We start from the raw sequence: 16,970 nt of genomic DNA on the forward strand, positions 1-16,970 counted from the left end.
TAAATTATTGACAGTGACTGATTTTCTAGTATAAGTTTTGGAATGTATGTGACTAATGCGATGTGTAATTTTTTTTTCTTATGCATATAATTAAGCGCCATTGGCAAAAAAATTATTAGAAATCTTAATAATGAGTAACATTACTTTTTTTACGTTTAGATATTTAAAAAAAGCGCTCTGCTACAAAATTAGTTGCAAGTCACTGATCGAACTGTCATGGAAGCTTTAACTCACCGAGCTCTTGAGTTCTTGACTCATTTGAGGTCAACATCAATGAGCACTTCAAAGTAGTAGGCGCTTTTGCAGAAAATGTCGAAATATTGAGTGATGCACATTTCCCATGCATAAAAAAATATTCGCTTTATTGAGATTTTTAGTTATAACTTTCATAAATAAGAACCCTTATGTTCCGACGATCCTAACTGTTTTTAAAATTTTAAGCAAAAAAAGTCAACTTCAAAACGATTTAAAAAATAAAAATTTGCTACCGCATATGTTTTCAAAGGAACGGGATAAAAAACATTTACTTTGTTTATTATTCTCGACACCACGATTGAGGAGCTCGCAATGCTACCTCTGCATTTTATCATAACAAACGTGCGAATCGCTAGCTCAAAAGTCTGTCGTCTTACTTTTGTGGTGGAACGTCTCCTTTTGCTTTATATTCGCGAATTTCCTGACAATGTCGATCACTATTTGGTAGTATTCTGCTCGCGGAGGTTGATCGTTGATGATTCCGGCTGAATTCTGGCAGCGAACAGGTTCAATTATATATAGTGTGCATTTGTTGCTCCATGATAAGCGGAGAAAGTGAGTACGCGATCGCTATGACCTCGACGGAAGCTGTGGACTACTTGGATGATAATAATGCGTTCTGCGAGAAGATCATCAACGAGATCTATGCGGTTTTCGTGAGAGATCCTGAACTGTAAGTAATTACAAAGACTTTCTTCTGACTGAATCCTGCTACCCTACCTTGTAAAGAAGCCGAAAGATGAACATTGTGATGTGTGGAATATAATTACGAATAATGAGCCTTGAAGGGTATACGACACATTCCTAAAGAGTTACAGAATGGTAACACGAGAGAAGGGTGTCATTGATCCGGAGGTCAATTGAGGAGCTGATGAGTAAAGGAGAATACAAATTGTGGCACCGTTGTTGATCTCGTCGGTTTTGTTCTATAGTGGCGCGCGTGATAGTTTTTCCAGCGGTTCTCTAATATCTGTTTCTTCAGTTTATTCAGAGTTAAAGGCCGATTTCCAGGTAGTATCCACTTGGAGTGGAATTTAATAAATGCATACTAAGGGGTCGTACACTTATTACGTAAGCAATTTTTCTGGGTTTTTTGAAACCCTCTCCCCCAATGTAAGATTTTTTTCATACAAATGATTTTTTATTTATATGGAGCGTAAGATATTGGCCGACCCCTCCTCCCCCCATAAGTGTTTACGTAATATGTGTACGGCCCCTAAATATAAAACCACGAAACGTGCATATGAAAATTTTATTCAGAATAGTGAAAATCGAACGAACACAACTCTAGTACACTAGACAGGATCTGCCAGCTAAGCTATAATGAGCCTAAGTCAACCTCCGTAGCCCAGTGGCTAATGATGAAACCGATCGGGCGAAAAGTTGTCGGGCTAAAAGGGACATAATATGTGTACCTATAATAATAAAATATATTATATTTGGTTGATGGTGGTATTTTTTCAGTTAGTCTCAACTTAGTTGTTGTAAAAACCGTGTCAACGAAATATATTGTCAAATATCGCGAACAATAAAAAACATACCAATATTCTGTAAAGATCATGTGAAACATGACTTGACGAGTGTGGGCGCAGTCGAGGTTGGAGGGATGTTGCCACGAACGGAGTATTCTTGTATCAAATTGTTGATCCAGTGTTATCTGTTCTGTACTCGACGTTTCCCGTCAATCGTATGCTAATGACATGAAAATGTTCCTGCAAATCCATTCCATCGACGATTGCTATTTACTCCAAAGTCAGTTGGAATCCTTTGCCAACTGGTGCAACCGTATCCAGTCAAATGTTCGACGATAACTTTTCCTCGGATCAAGAATCCAATTACATTCGATTATAGGATTTTGAATACCAGCATAGAAACAATTCTAGAGACGTTCCTAGACATTCCTGGGACGCCCCGAGACTAACAACCCCGGGATTTGATATATTGATAACTTTCAGTAGAAAACGGAGCACACCATCGATAACTGTAACTCTAGGAAATCAACCAGTAAAAAAATGTGAAAGGGTTATAGATTTGGGTGTAATCTTAGATGCTAAGCTAACCTTTACTGACTATCTAATAAAAGATTTAGTTATAACTTTCAAGATCCTTATACCGTGACCTGCCCTAATTCCGCGCATCGCCTAATACCGTGGTTTTCATCAAAAATCAGAACTTGGCTATCATGGACATTGTATTATTTGGTGAATTGTTCAAATATATTATGTTTGAACATTTCACCAAATAATGTGATGTCCATGATAGCGAGTAATATGTACGGCAAAAAGGTAGACGAAACACCCGCGGCGAACTATTAGAGAACCAGAGAAGAATAATTACAAAGGGTTTTCGGAGCTGTTCTAGAGACGTGTTGTTTACTCGGTGGTTTGAGATGAAAGAGACCGACAGTCGCCGGATCGGTTTATTTAAACGGTATCGGACCGCTTACTATAAATCTTTTTATAGCGTACACTCTCAAACATGTTTAGTACATTTGAAGTACATATTAGTCCTTCCTTTTTTCGAGTTAATAGTTATCTATTAATTAAATAAAAACATTTCAAGAAACAATTAATTCGATATTCGAAAAATATTTGAATTCATTTTCATGATTACTCCGCGTTTTCTTCGAACGCCTCGGCAGGCCATCGAGCGCCAAATTTGCATCAGACTTCCATTTTCGATTCGGCTTAACCACATGAGATTCGACATCGCACAACTCGCACTCCTGGAAACTCCGTAAGGACTCCTCACACGGCTCGTCTTCTTGGATCGTTTCTTGCAATGGTGGTGGTGGTGATGGACCAGGGTTATCGACAGTACGATCGACATGCACCACCATCCCTCGCCGCACACGGCTGCCGCATCGTCGGTGATCTTAACTTGACTTCGATGCGCCGTGGTAATCATACCGTTTTCAATCGTAATCTGTAAAATATTTTTACAAATACGTTTACGAAAATTAGCTTTCAACCATTTAGACAGAGGGTTACTGTTTCTGTACCATAACACATCATCAGCCATTAGGCTGCCTAAAGGATCTTTACTAGGCGTTTTGTCAATACCGTTACTATGTCTTGTCGACAATTTATCATATTTAGTTAATGGTACATTTTTATCGTTTTTGTTTAGTATTACATTAATCATATCGATTAACAATTTAAAATAATAACATAAAACATTTCGAGAAGAAATAAATCCTTCCATCGTCATATTATTTTTTAAATGTATTAAAACTAGTCCAATTAGATCCTCCTCTGCGTATAAGTACTTTGGGTCAAGTAAAAACATTCTAATTACATCTTTAACCATTCGAACTATTCTCTCCGCCTTGCCATTAATAGCAAGATTATACGGATGACTGTTTAAACCCCATATTCCTTGCCTCTCAAAAAAGTGAGGACTTAATAGAGGACCACTACTTGACATTCTGTCTGGAAACCCATATTTAGCAAAATATACTAACAGCAGTTTTATCAATTCATCATATTCTGTTCTATTTTTCATCCATTCAACTTTAACATTTAGTAAATTAACGTGATGCTTGAAGTAGACACAGTACTGTTGTATTCTACCAAAATATATTGTGGAAGTAATCCATTTCGTATTAATCAACTGTTTTGGTTGCTCTGCCATAACAGCAGGAGCATCACAAGCATTAACAATCTTTTCCAAATCAGCAACTGACTGCTCCAATGGGAATCGCAAACAAATATCAGCACTATTATCCCTTATTGCATCGGGAACGTCAAAAGCTTTCCTATAAATAGGTGTGTCAATTTTTAAAACCAATTCGGTTTCATTACCTTTAATAGGAGTCAAAAAATCTTTAATGAAAGCATCAGACAATTTAGTCTTGACATAAATCATTAGGTCGTTGTTCTTGTGTTCAATTATTCTGTTTCCAGTTACTTGTTTATCAAAACTATTACGCCAGTTGGGAAAGAAAACATCCAACCAGGTTCTCCCAAATAAAGGAACAAAATCATGATTACTATCCAATACTAGAAGTTCCAATTTTGCCTTCATATTTCGAAATACAACCGAAACAACAACTTCCCCAGCAATTTTCAAACTGGAACCGTTTACCACTATTAAATTTCTAAAACTTTTCTGTAGGGGAACATCGAAATTAGCCAAAAATAGCTTTTTTCCAATCACGGAAACAGCGGAGCCACTATCCATCTCCATCTGCACATTGATGCCTTGAATATCTAGTTCCAATAAACATTGATGACTTTTGTTAATGGAGGAAACATGCATGCACTGTAATTCTCCTGGATCCGAATCATCACTCTTGTCTTCCCAACAACTCATCATATTCGACAAATTATCGTCATTTTTCGCACAGGTTTTTTCAAAGTTGATGTTGTTGATCGGACTCCTCTTGAATTGTTCCAGCTTCGGGCACCTCCTTCGAACATGTCCTCGAACTCCACAATAGTAGCACACTCGCTGATCAATTGCTGGTTGTTCATCGCTCTTCAGTTCCACCGGGTGAACCACTGCATCCAGATACCTTCTTCGCTGTTCCTGGAACCGCACTTGTCTAACCCGTCCGGTCTGCGAACGATGATTCACACGATTGCTGTACCTATTGTAGGGTTTTGTGTTGCGCTCGTCATCACCTGAAAAATGTTTATAGCCTGCTCGGCTCTTCACTGGACCATGCGTTCGATTTGAATCTGTCATACGTTGAAGGTTACCACAACTTCCAAAAATAGAAGCGATTTGTTCAAAAGAATTGTCTTGTGTTAATGTTTTTGCATTAGAAGCAGCTAACTCCCATGTAGATATCATTCTCTCAACTTGAGCTAGATTCAATTTGTCCCCATATTCCGCTAATAACTTTTGTCTCAAGGCGTCATCCGTCAAGCCAATGAGAATTCGATCAAGTATGCGATCCTGTTTATCACGTTTAAAGTTGCAATACTCAGCTTGGAGTTTAAGCGAAAAAAGAAAATCACTGGCTGTTTCACCAGGTTGCTGTACTCGGGACCCAAATTTGAAACGTTGGATTAAGGCTGAATCCATTTTGTCCAGCTTTTGCTTCAGCTTTTCGATCAACTCGTCAAAAGGTGCTGCATCAAGCAATTGATCATTAAAATACAAGCTCTGAGCTACTTCGAATAGAAAATCACCTCCTAGGAGAAACATTTGATCTTTCCTGTCCGCTTCCGCTACTTTATTAACGCGAAAATGATATCCTAGTCGCTTGAACCAGGACGCAAATGTTTGTCCTTTGCGGTACGGATCAATATTCGGAGCTACATAAGACATTGTTTTTATTAAAATAATTTCAATGCCCAAAATAAAATCAATTATACACTCAATAATTGTTGCACCAAAAAAAAAAAAAAAACGAATCAGTTTAAATACTCCAATCTGTTATAAACACTTTACGTAAAATGAAAAGCAACTTCTATAAATCATCACCAAAAAATGAAAAAAAAAATTGAAATAAAATTTATCAAAACGATTCAAGTTGACAAAAAGGGACATCCGCTTATTATGCGGCAAACGGCCTATTGTTTCGTATTAATTCATGAACAAAACAATTCACAAGCAAATTTAAAACAATGACAATAAAGGAACAAAAATGACTTACCAATCTCAATTTAACCTTTTCCCGATACCTGGGTAACTTTACCGGAAACTCAAACGAAACGCAATCTCCACAAAAATCGTCCGGGCCAGAGGCTGCTCGTCGTCGAAATTGTCGCTACAAACGTCACGATGTCAAAGCCAGTCAGCACCAGTCCACCTCCACACAGAGTAAATCCAAACGTATTGAAATATACGGCTGCTCTTGAACGGGAGGCAACAGTCCGTCGCGATCTGATTGTTATTATAATGCCAGCGAAACTATCCGACAGAACGGCCAAACAGCTGCAAAAAATTCGTCGCCCTGCCGACGGGTCTTTAAACCTTTGTTGAATAAAAAGAAAAATTCACTTTAATGTGTTATAAGGCAATTTGGCACACTTTTACTTCAGTAAAATCACTTGAAAAAAACATACGCCCTCAAAAAACAAAATGGCGTTACGGTACGGTGAACAAAAAACACTGTCTCAGCCGCCCAAGTTCATCACCCAAAATCACCAATTGATTGAAAGAAAAAATATAAAAAACCACTTTTAATTAAAAAAAATCACTTTTTTCCGTGTAACGATTTTGATTCGATTTGATGATCACTGCCACAGAATGGCTTTTTTTCCAAACCTTCTGTTACCTAAACCGCTTCTCCGGTCAGTTCACGTCGGAAATGTTCCGTTTCTAATTACCGATCTTTCACTGCTGCTGCAGAAATCGCGCCTCCGCCCGGCGCCTTTTTTCCACACAATTTCACCGGGAATTTCCAAACGAAAAAAAAAATTCACACGCGTTTTTAAGTTTTCCTCGTCGCCAATTAATATGTACGGCAAAAAGGTAGACGAAACACCCGCGGCGAACTATTAGAGAACCAGAGAAGAATAATTACAAAGGGTTTTCGGAGCTGTTCTAGAGACGTGTTGTTTACTCGGTGGTTTGAGATGAAAGAGACCGACAGTCGCCGGATCGGTTTATTTAAACGGTATCGGACCGCTTACTATAAATCTTTTTATAGCGTACACTCTCAAACATGTTTAGTACATTTGAAGTACATATTAGCGAGGTTCTGATATTTTACGAAAACCACGGTATTAGGCGATGCGCGGAATTAGGGCAGGACACGGTATGTACAATTGAAACTTTGTACGTTGCGTATGTCAGATCAATTCTAGATATTGTATGGTCTTCGTATATGAAATCACATGAGGATCGAATAGAATCTATTCAAAAGCAATTTCTTCTATATGCCTTACGCAAAATCATTCCCACTTCCGTCGTACGACGCGCGATGTATGCTTATAGATATCCAATCATTAGGTACTCATTGCATGAGTACGTATCTTATGTGGCAAGTACAATTGATACACTATGCCCAGGAAGTCGAGAATGTTTCCAACCCGAAAACATCCTAGACCGAAACGACAATCGAACTCGCCATCTCCGGATTGGCAATCCTACGCCTTTGCTTGCAAGGCTACTGGAGTCCACGAAAGGAAATGTTTTTTTTTAAATCCCGGGATATCCGGGACTAGTACACACATATCAAATCACTTCAATAAATCAAAACAGCACACTTGTCACAGACGAGTAACTGTGACTGATATACGATCAAATCGAGTCATATAAGTATTGCTGCAATTAAAAGGTCAGAATGGTGATTCAGGAAATACCCGGAGTAGCTGTCAGTCTAAGCTAACCTAAGCTAAACTAAGCAGAACGGTGATTCAGGAAATAACTTTTTTTCATGTTTTCTGCGAAAAATGTCACTATTTGTCCTTTTTCGAGCTTTACGAAAAGGGTTACAGCTACTGAATCTCATAGCTCCGATATTCATCCCACGAAAAATAAAGCAATGAAAAGGTATTTGATTTGTTTGTTATTTTTGTGATTTTTTCAGCAGTGAGCACGCATGTTAGAAAAAGAAGCGACGATATTGGTACCGCATTTCTTTGTTTAGCGATGAGATGAATATATGTTCAGTGAGATAGAAAACGGAATAGTTCCCCTATACTATACCGAAATCTGGAAATTAATGGCAACGCGCTGAACAACAAATCGATTTCTACCAACAGCAACTACGCTGTGGTTTCTGACAATGAAGTGAACGCTACTTTTCGATTTAAGTATCAAGAGAATGCAGGTTTACTGTGGAAGCCAACAATTTTTCTGCACGAGATCAAAGTCGCATAATTTCCGCGTGACTTAAATTATAACCTTGTGAATCCTTGAATCTATGCGACAACATCAAAGTGTGGTATCCAAGCAACGTTCTTAATTATATCTAGGAGCCTCCTTTAAAAAAGGCTCGCAAGCCCCCTTTCAAGAGGCTCGGAAGCCTCCTTTCAAGAGGCTCGGAAGCCTCCTTTCAAGAGGCTCGGAAGCCTCCTTTCAAGAGGCTCGGAAGCCTCCTTTCAAGAGGCTCGGAAGCCTCCTTTCAAGAGGCCTGGAAGCCTCCTTTCAAGAGGCTTGGAAGCCTCCTTTCAAGAGACTCGGAAGCCTCCTTTCAAGAGACTCGGAAGCCTCCTTCAAGAGACTCAGGAAGCCTCCTTTCAAGAGACTCCGAGGAAGCCTCCTTTCAAGAAGCGAGGAAGCCTCCTTTCAAGAGGCTCCGAGGAAGCCTCCTTTCAAGAGGCTCGGAAGCCTCCTTTCAAAAGGCTCGGAAGCCTCCTTTCAAGAGGCTCAGAAGCCTCCTCTCAAGAGGCCCGGAAGCCTCCTTTCAAGAGGCTCGGAAGCCTCCTTCAAGGGGCCGGGAAGCCTCCTTCAAGGGGCTTGGAAGCCTCCTTTCAAGAGGCCTGGAAGCCTCCTTTCAAGAGGCTTGGAAGCCTCCTTCAAGAGACCTGGAAGCCTCCTTTCAAGAGACTGGAAGCCTCATTTCAAGAGACTCAAGCCTCCTTCAAGAGGCTCGGAAGCCTCCTTCAAGAGGCCTGGAAGCCTCCTTTCAAGAGGCCTGGAAGCCTCCTTTCAAGAGGCTTGGCAGCCTCCTTTCAAGAGGCTCGGAAGCCTCCTTTCAAGAGGCTCGGAAGCCTCCTCTCAAGAGGCTTGGAAGCCTCCTTTCAAGAGGCTTGGAAGCCTCCTTTCAAGAGGCTTGGAAGCCTCCTCTCAAGAGGCTTGGAAGCCTCCTTTCAAGAGGCTTGGAAGCCTCCTTTCAAGAGGCTTGGAAGCCTCCTTTCAAGAGGCTCGGAAGCCTCCTTTCAAGTGGCTCGGAAGCCTCCTTTCAAGAGGCTCGGAAGCCTCCTTTCAAGAGGCTCGGAAGCCTCCTTTCAAGAGGCTCGGAAGCCTCCTTTCAAGAGGCTCAGAAGCCTCCTTCAAGAGACTTCGAAGCCTCCTTCAAGAGGCTCGGAAGCCTCCTTTCAAGAGGCTGGAAGCCTCCTTCAAGAGGCCTGGAAGCCTCCTTCAAGAGGCCTGGAAAGGAGGCTTCAAGAGGCTTCAAGAGGCCTGGAAGCCTCCTTTCAAGAGGCCTGGAAGCCTCCTTTCAAGAGGCTCGGAAGCCTCCTTCAAGAGGCCTGGAAGCCTCCTTTCAAGAGGCTCAGGAAGCCTCCTTTCAAGAGGCTCAGTAGCTTCCTTCAAAAGGGCCTGGTTGCTTCCTTTCAAGAGGCCTGGAAGCCTCCTTTCAAAGGCTGGAAGCCTCCTTTCAAGAGGCTCAGAAGCCTCCTTTCAAGAGGCCTGGCAGCCTCCTTTCAAGAGGCCTGGCAGCCTCCTTTCAAGAGGCCTGGAAGCCTTTCAAGAGGCCTGGAAGCCTCCTTTCAAGAGGTCTGGAAGCCTCCTTTCAAGAGGCTCGGAAGCCTCCTTTCAAGAGGCTCGGAAGCCTCCTTTCAAGAGGCTCGGAAGCCTCCTTTCAAGAGGCTCGGAAGCCTCCTTTCAAGAGCCTCGGAAGCCTCCTTTCAAGAGGCTTGGAAGCCTTCCTTCCAGCTCAGTCAAGCTAAATAAGCCAAAAATGCACTTTGAAAGGAACTTTTGGTTACTAACCGTGGGTCACTTAACCTTCTTCTCGGCTAAAAAACGCCGGTAGAGATTATTGACGGCCCATGGCTTGTGGAGGCGATGAACCGCAAACGCGATGGGCTTTCGGCCTTCGAGGTGGCGACGGAACAGCTGGACGCCATCATCGGCTTTGCGTCATCGAAGCATAATATCAGTAAGGAACTCAAGAGGAGCTTGCTGAAACTTCGAAAGTCGCCCGAATAAAAAAGTCCAATAGAGTTGCAATAGAAATTATTGTAACAATACAATAAATTAAATTGTAATTACAATAAACTCTATTGTTGCTGACAATAGAATAACAATTAAGAATATTGTTTTCCACATAAGTTATATCAATGCAAATGTGTGTTAAAAGTAAATTTGGTTACGACGTTGATTATCGAGATAATGATTCCAGGCACGAAACATATGTTGTAAGTAAAAGTGTTATATTTTTATCGTCCTATGGGTTTTAGATCTTTTTCATCGCTTTTGTTTCTTTTCTTTCTTGTTCCAGAGGGCGAGTAATGGCGCTTGAACCTAGGCTGATATGTACACTGATGGACATAGAAGCCTTGTCATGTTTTCATAGTAATCTGTATGAATTCATACGAATACTTTTGCCCATCAGTATATAAGCCAGGGCACTAGACTAAAAACTGTGTCCCATTCCAAGACGCCGAGGACCCATGGAGTGTACATTAATCTTCTTAGGGAGTCACTCCCAACGATTCGTCAATCATCTTTACCCCTGAATGTGAAACGGTTGGTACGGCTGTCCCCGTTTCTTCCTTTCGTAGATTCAAAACTCTTCGTTGATCATGTTATTTATTACTAATTAATCTGATTGCCGAGGAGTTATGGATTATCTCCCAAATTCAAGCCTGCACGGTGGGCCTGGCCGTTTTAATACTTGTGTCATATTTATGATATGCTGCAAATATTAATGCAGACAAGAAAATGCTCGGGAATACAACCGACATTTCCAGGATGCTTTTCAATACTGGCTGTGCATGTGCTAAGACAAGACAAGACAAGACAAGATTCTAATGTAACTCTATTGTAGTTTCTATTCGGGCGATGCTGGACGCCAAGCTGGAGAGGGCGGTCGGGACGGCCAAGTGTAAACCCGTGAAATCTGTAGAGTCGAGGTCTACCCAGACTGAGGCCCAAGGATTCGCGGACTCGGGCAAGGTCGAATCGACCGAAGGCGTGCCAGCGAAGACGGTGGTACCAAAGTCTACCCAGACTGAGGCTCAAGTATTTGCGGGTACGTCGGGGGTGACTGCTCCAACGGAGCAGACACAAAAACGGGGGAGACAGTCTCCAGGGGATGAGCTCCCTGGGGGCCGCTTCAAAACGCGGAGGGTTACTACCCCGAACAAGGGTAGTGGGGCTGGGAAGCTGAACCTCGGCCAGGTACCTCCAAAACCGGGGGAGGAAGGACCTGGAAAGGTCCGTCCACCCAGGAAAGACGGTGGTAAGGGGTTACGGCAGGCTGAGAGCTCTCAGCCGCACCAGACCAGGGAAATAGAGGGGGAGGGGCGCCGCCTACAAGAAGTTGGCGGAGGAAGTCCTAGGCGAGACGGTCAAGGTGAGGGCACTCACGACGGAGGTGAATCTAAGCGTCAAGGTGGGACGGTCGGTGTGCCCTGTGGGCATATACGAGCAACCCGAAGTTTGCTTCAAGTGCCTGGAACCGGGGCACAAGCAATGGGATTGCAAAGGCCCTGACAGAAGCAATCTCTGCCGACGCTGCGGATTGGAGGGACATAAGGCACAATGCTGCACGAACCCTCCCAATTGTTTGATTTGTTCCAGCAAAGCAATGGAATGGAAACGGGTCGGGGATGTAGTCCTGCCTCCCTCGTTTACTGTTGGAGGTGATCCCTAACCCCGCAGTTCCTGGACAACCCAGGATGTCTGTTGAGAGCAAATTCCCCCTCCATTGCTTAGGAAGGAAAAAAAATACAGTCATTGCTTGCAGTCGATGGGTGGTTGGGGTACCTTTTATGAAGTCGATGTGTTTTAATGCCTTGTCTCCCCCCCACCCTTTGCGGGCCGGTGGTACGGACTTCTATATAACACCCATCCACTCACTACCTGAGCTATATATTCATTCAATTGTTCTCCAGATATTTACAAAACATAAACTGCTATTACTTCGAAAAATTTGATATGCTATGTAATTTTTCAACAAGTGATTTAACAAATTTGATATCTTGTATATGCAAATTTCAACATGCTTGTAGTTTATTGCCAAATTTTCAGCACAATTGGTCATCTGGGAACAATGTTACAGCATGGCAAAGTTGGTCAATTTGTATGAAAAATCGGCTTCTGCTGCTCTGCTGTGCCAAGCATAGTTGTCCCATGTCGTTTTTTGTCGGTGTGGCATTTGCTCAGACAAGTTATTTTTTATCAGACATCATCGCTAGGCTTGCCAGCAATCCTTTCTAGTTCTTTAATCCAATCCATTGATAAATTCTTTTGTTGGACACCAGGGCAGCAAGAAGGCAGCAAACAAACAAACAAAGTTTCAGTACATTTTTGAACAAATTTTTTTTCTCTTTTTTTTTTGCCAGATAACGTATTTTTGGACGAGGATTCAGAATATAGGTATATTAAAAAATATTCTGGCCAAAATTGTCACGTATGCAGTTACTGAAACAAACGAAGTTAGCTAACATGCGCTTATATCATTCTTTGGAATCTTGCTGGTTGAAAAGATATTCTTAGGGCGGAAGCATTATGAAGCTTTATTTTCACGAGATGAATATATTCAATTTAAGAGCGCAAAACAAAAATGTCATGCTGTGTGGCGGCACGTATGCTCCACTACAGTTTGCCAAATCTGCTGCGATCTTGTGCCGCGTCGCGATGGCGTTTTCGTAAATTGGTATTAATTTATAATAATTGGATGATACAATTCAGCTCGTTAAAGTATGCTGCTTGTCACGACGCAAGTATCGAACCAAATTCACGTTTTGAAACAAATGTTTACGGTTATTAGTCTAAGGAACGTTAAATGCGAGCTATAATGTATGGGACAAATACTCTATTCATAACATTTATTCCATCGAAATAATATATCGTTTTGTAGCTACACAAAAAATTAATCCAGCTATGTTACATTTCAGGACGGGGTTTGAAATAATTCCGATGCCATCCAACACAAACAAATCACCGGTAATCCACATTGAGCACAATCTAGGGCTGCAGTCGTGGTGTGTCAAGTATGTCTACGACTATGCCCACCGTCTACTGCTGAGACACAAAGCTGAATGCCTGAAGCTTACCGCTGGAATGGGCCAGAGCTCGGCGAACTTGGTTGGCATCGGTTCCGTTACAGCTCCAATTCTGTCTAGCACCAGCACCACGGGAAGCAACGCAATCACCAAGTACCTGAACTGTGCCATCTTGATCAATCCGGATGTGGCGACATTTTGGAACCTCCGGAGGCAGCTTTTTGCCAAAAATAGGCTCGATATCACGAAGGAGTTTCAGTTTTCAGCCGTGGTGCTGAGTAAAAAGCCAAAATCGAATGAAGCGTTCGCTTATAGGCGGTGGCTGTATCTGTTTCAAAGTAAGTATCAATGAGTATTGTCTAGCTCAGAGTCGCCAATACATACATGTGGAAAAATTATCATCCAGGTGACAATAATGCAGCATATCTAATTTTTGCTTGTTCAGGCTTACCGAATTGTTACAAATGCATTTCATGACATATCGCCGTGATAGGCGGACTAATCATCAACACAGCTTCAATTCATCAGAGTAATGATAAAAAGGTTGTTTCCTTTTTTTTTTATTAATTGGACTTTTGGCAAACCTTGAGACAGTATGGATTTCTTAACATTTGAATCACTTTAAAAAGTAAGTTTCTAACACTTTTCTATTTTTGTGTTTCAAAGGAGCACAGGATCATTCTAAAAATGAACTTTTGAAAGGAGACACGGATTCGGGTTTGCCACAGTGCCCAGTTATTGGATCTTTTAGCATTATTTTTTATAGCATTACCTCTAATGCTAAACCTATTGTAATATACTTAGTGTATAAGTGCATGCACTACTAACATGGAGAACAGACGCTCGATCAGATTTGCACTTCCGGAGATGAGCAAGCCCCCTTCCCGACCAGCATGCAACATTTGTTCTCACCGAATGGTAACTCAATCTTCCCTAAAGTTGCTCGTACGCCGGCCGGTATAACGGGGAGGTAGGGATAGGAGTTGCTGGGGAAGAGGCTAAAACCACGTAATGGGGTTTATTTTATTCCTTCAGGTCAGGCCAGCCAACATCAACTACATTAGGGATTTTTATTGCCATGGACCATAGTCGTCTAGCCGTTAGAACTGTTGATTATTCCGTTAGCAAACGATAACCTCATTAGAAAATAATTCAGGACGGCATGGACGGCAATTGTAAACGTACAGAAAACTAAATACTGCAGGAAAAATAGTCACCAACAACATAGCCTTGATTAATATTTCAAATAACATTTTAATGTTCAAGTTGTATTCTTATAGAAGTACAACTCAGCATCCGATTCATTGTTATTCAATCATCATAATCACATTTAATCATAGAAACATATCGTCGATCAATAACAAAATTTATAGACGATTATTATTAATTTTAGGCTATGATGCCATTGATTGGGCATTTGAAATTGCACTGTGTGAAAAATGTGCCGACAAGAGCACCACCAACTACCATGCTTGGTGCCACCGACAGTGGGTAATCATGAAAGCTCCTCAGCTGCTGAAGTTCGAGATCTACAAAACGGAAAAGTTTATCCGAAAACACATTCACGACTACAGCTGCTACAACCATCGACAGTTTGTGCTGGCGAAAATGTCCGAAACTTCGTATTTCGACGAACACGATGGTCATGATTTTAATGAGCTCATGCAGTATATCGGATCGTTGGTGAATTCTCCAGTCGATACTTTGGAAGATTTGCTACGATGGCTGATCCCGACCGCAAAGAAAGAAAATCTGAACGAGTTTAAAGTGCGGTCGTTTTTATTTTGTCTTAATTTAGCAGCTTACGATTTGCGGTTTTGTAAAGAGCTCAAAGCATCATACGGTGAATCACAGGCCTTCGAAAATCATCGCCGATTTATGATAAAGTTTATCATTGATCGTTGTCGGAACGCATCTAGTTCACTAAAACAGGACGTTAGCGGAAAATTCTCCACCTCGTGTAATCAGCCAATGACAAAAATCACAAAGCTAGACGAACAGGAGAGTGCTTTCATTCGAGCTATCGAAAGTAGCGAACAAACTCGAACCACACCTCAGCACAAGTTGTGGTGCAAACTTTTCTTAGGATTTAATTTTGATTGAAACACGGGGAAAAATCTCGATTGTTTCGTTTGTTTTAATTTTATGTTTGTTAGTTTTATTCACAAGCAATACGTAGCACACAATTTAGAAAAGTTCCTAATTCTCTAAGTAGCCGAAATGAACAAACTCTACTCACTTTTCTACTACAGAAAACCTTTTTTGTAAATCGTAATGTGCTCTAGTTGTCTCCTATTTTATGTCGAATGTTTTATTTTGTATATTTTAATCTTGTTGTTTTAACTCTTATAAGATATATTCAAGTAAACCTCCAATTAAGAAAAAAATGTATGCCAGTCTCGAAAAAATAGTTATCAAGCCGGAAAATAAGCCAATGTGACCAGTTCAGTATGGATCCTCTGGGAGAGTCATTATATTAATGATAGTTATTTTTTTGCTAAGAGTTTGGTTATTTTAAAGACATAGCTAAAAGCAATAAATTTCATATTAACAATATTAGAATACTATGTAAAAAGTGCCTTTGTATTAAACGAAAGAAATTATCCAAATTGTTTGTTAATGCTGAATTTTAAAATTTTCAGAACGCGCACGCTAACTATTGTATTACGAGTTAGCTAGGGATTCATCTGCTGGGCGGCGCTAACGTATGTCCTACTAATCTCTGCAACTTAGCGGGTACTGGTGAGTCAGAATTCTCAACACAAGGTGCATGGTCGAATACTTGCAATCTATTTTCCGAACTAAATCTTTCCCATGTATTATTTTGTACCCATTCACAACGAGTGATAATAGTGCGTATTTATTATTGTCTTACATCTAAACACGGTCTTCAAATAGCAAAATCCACTAACAGATATTTCTTTCATCTTCCTACTTGTTCGGTGCCGTTATTGATCATTTGAATGTTTGAGTTACTGAAATTTCAACATTCTACTAAACAAGTAGGGGAACTGTTCCGTTTTACATCTCACTGAACATATATTCATCTCATCGCGAAACAAAGAAATACAGCACCAATTTCGTCGCTTCTTTTTGCTAACATGAGTGCTCACTGCTACAAATTACAAAAATAATAAACAAACCAAATACCTTTCCATTGCTTTGTTTTTCGTGAGACCAATATCGGAGCTATGAGATGAAGTCCAGGAGCGGTAACCCTACTAGAATAAATTTCTAATTAGTCTTGTTCTAACCTTGGTGGAATGCAGACTTACAACACATGCGTAACGTTCTCTGCAAGGCACGACGACGGTATTTCAAAAACCGGAATTTTGAGAATAGAACTTTTCTTCAACGCATCGAAGCAGAGTATGACGAATTTGTTAACACTACTTTCCGTAACTACATTTTTCGTGTCTAAGAGGAAGTTAAGTCGAACCCATCGGAAACGTCATTTGCGACGTTACTTCCAGCGGCACCTCTAAAGCAGCTAAACTTTTTGACAGTTTCTTCAAATCTGTGTATAACGCCGCGTCTCCTCCCAACTCAGTTGGCGCTATAGACTAACTTCAATCGTACTACATCAATTTTCCACGCCCGATATTCTCTACTGCAGAAATAGTAAGCGCATTGAGCTCTATTGATCCATCAAAGGGCCCTGGTCCGGATAAACTGCCGCCAAGCTTTATTCTTAAGTGCTCCGATGTGCTGGAACTTTCAGTTTGTCTTCTGTTCAACTTGTCTCTAACGCAGGGCATCTTCCCAGATGCGTGGAAGCTATCCGCAGTTACTCCAATACACAAAACGGGTAGCATTCATAATGTTGAAAATTACCGTCCCATATCAATAATATGCTGTCTGGCGAATACGTTGGCATCCATAAAAGGCTGTATTTGGCTGCCGTCTCTATCATTTCTG

The 16,970-nt window shown here is 41.1% G+C and overlaps 2 protein-coding genes across 2 annotated transcripts; both read left to right on the forward strand.

Moving 5' to 3' along the window:
• Nucleotides 1-580: 580 nt before the first annotated feature.
• LOC134226840 (protein prenyltransferase alpha subunit repeat-containing protein 1) lies at nt 581-15,627 on the forward strand. Its single transcript, XM_062707874.1, has 3 exons — nt 581-928; nt 12,945-13,390; nt 14,446-15,627. The coding sequence occupies exons 1-3, from the start codon at nt 795-797 to the stop codon at nt 15,153-15,155; spliced, it is 1,290 nt and encodes a 429-aa protein (XP_062563858.1). The 5' UTR covers nt 581-794; the 3' UTR covers nt 15,156-15,627.
• Nucleotides 10,002-12,938, forward strand: LOC134226841 (uncharacterized). Its single transcript, XM_062707875.1, has 2 exons — nt 10,002-10,569; nt 10,871-12,938. The coding sequence occupies exon 2, from the start codon at nt 10,885-10,887 to the stop codon at nt 11,536-11,538; it is 654 nt and encodes a 217-aa protein (XP_062563859.1). The 5' UTR covers nt 10,002-10,569; nt 10,871-10,884; the 3' UTR covers nt 11,539-12,938.
• Nucleotides 15,628-16,970: the final 1,343 nt, after the last annotated feature.

This window comes from Armigeres subalbatus, chromosome 3 (assembly GCF_024139115.2).
Source record: "Armigeres subalbatus isolate Guangzhou_Male chromosome 3, GZ_Asu_2, whole genome shotgun sequence".
Classification (NCBI taxonomy): Eukaryota; Metazoa; Arthropoda; class Insecta; order Diptera; family Culicidae; genus Armigeres; species Armigeres subalbatus.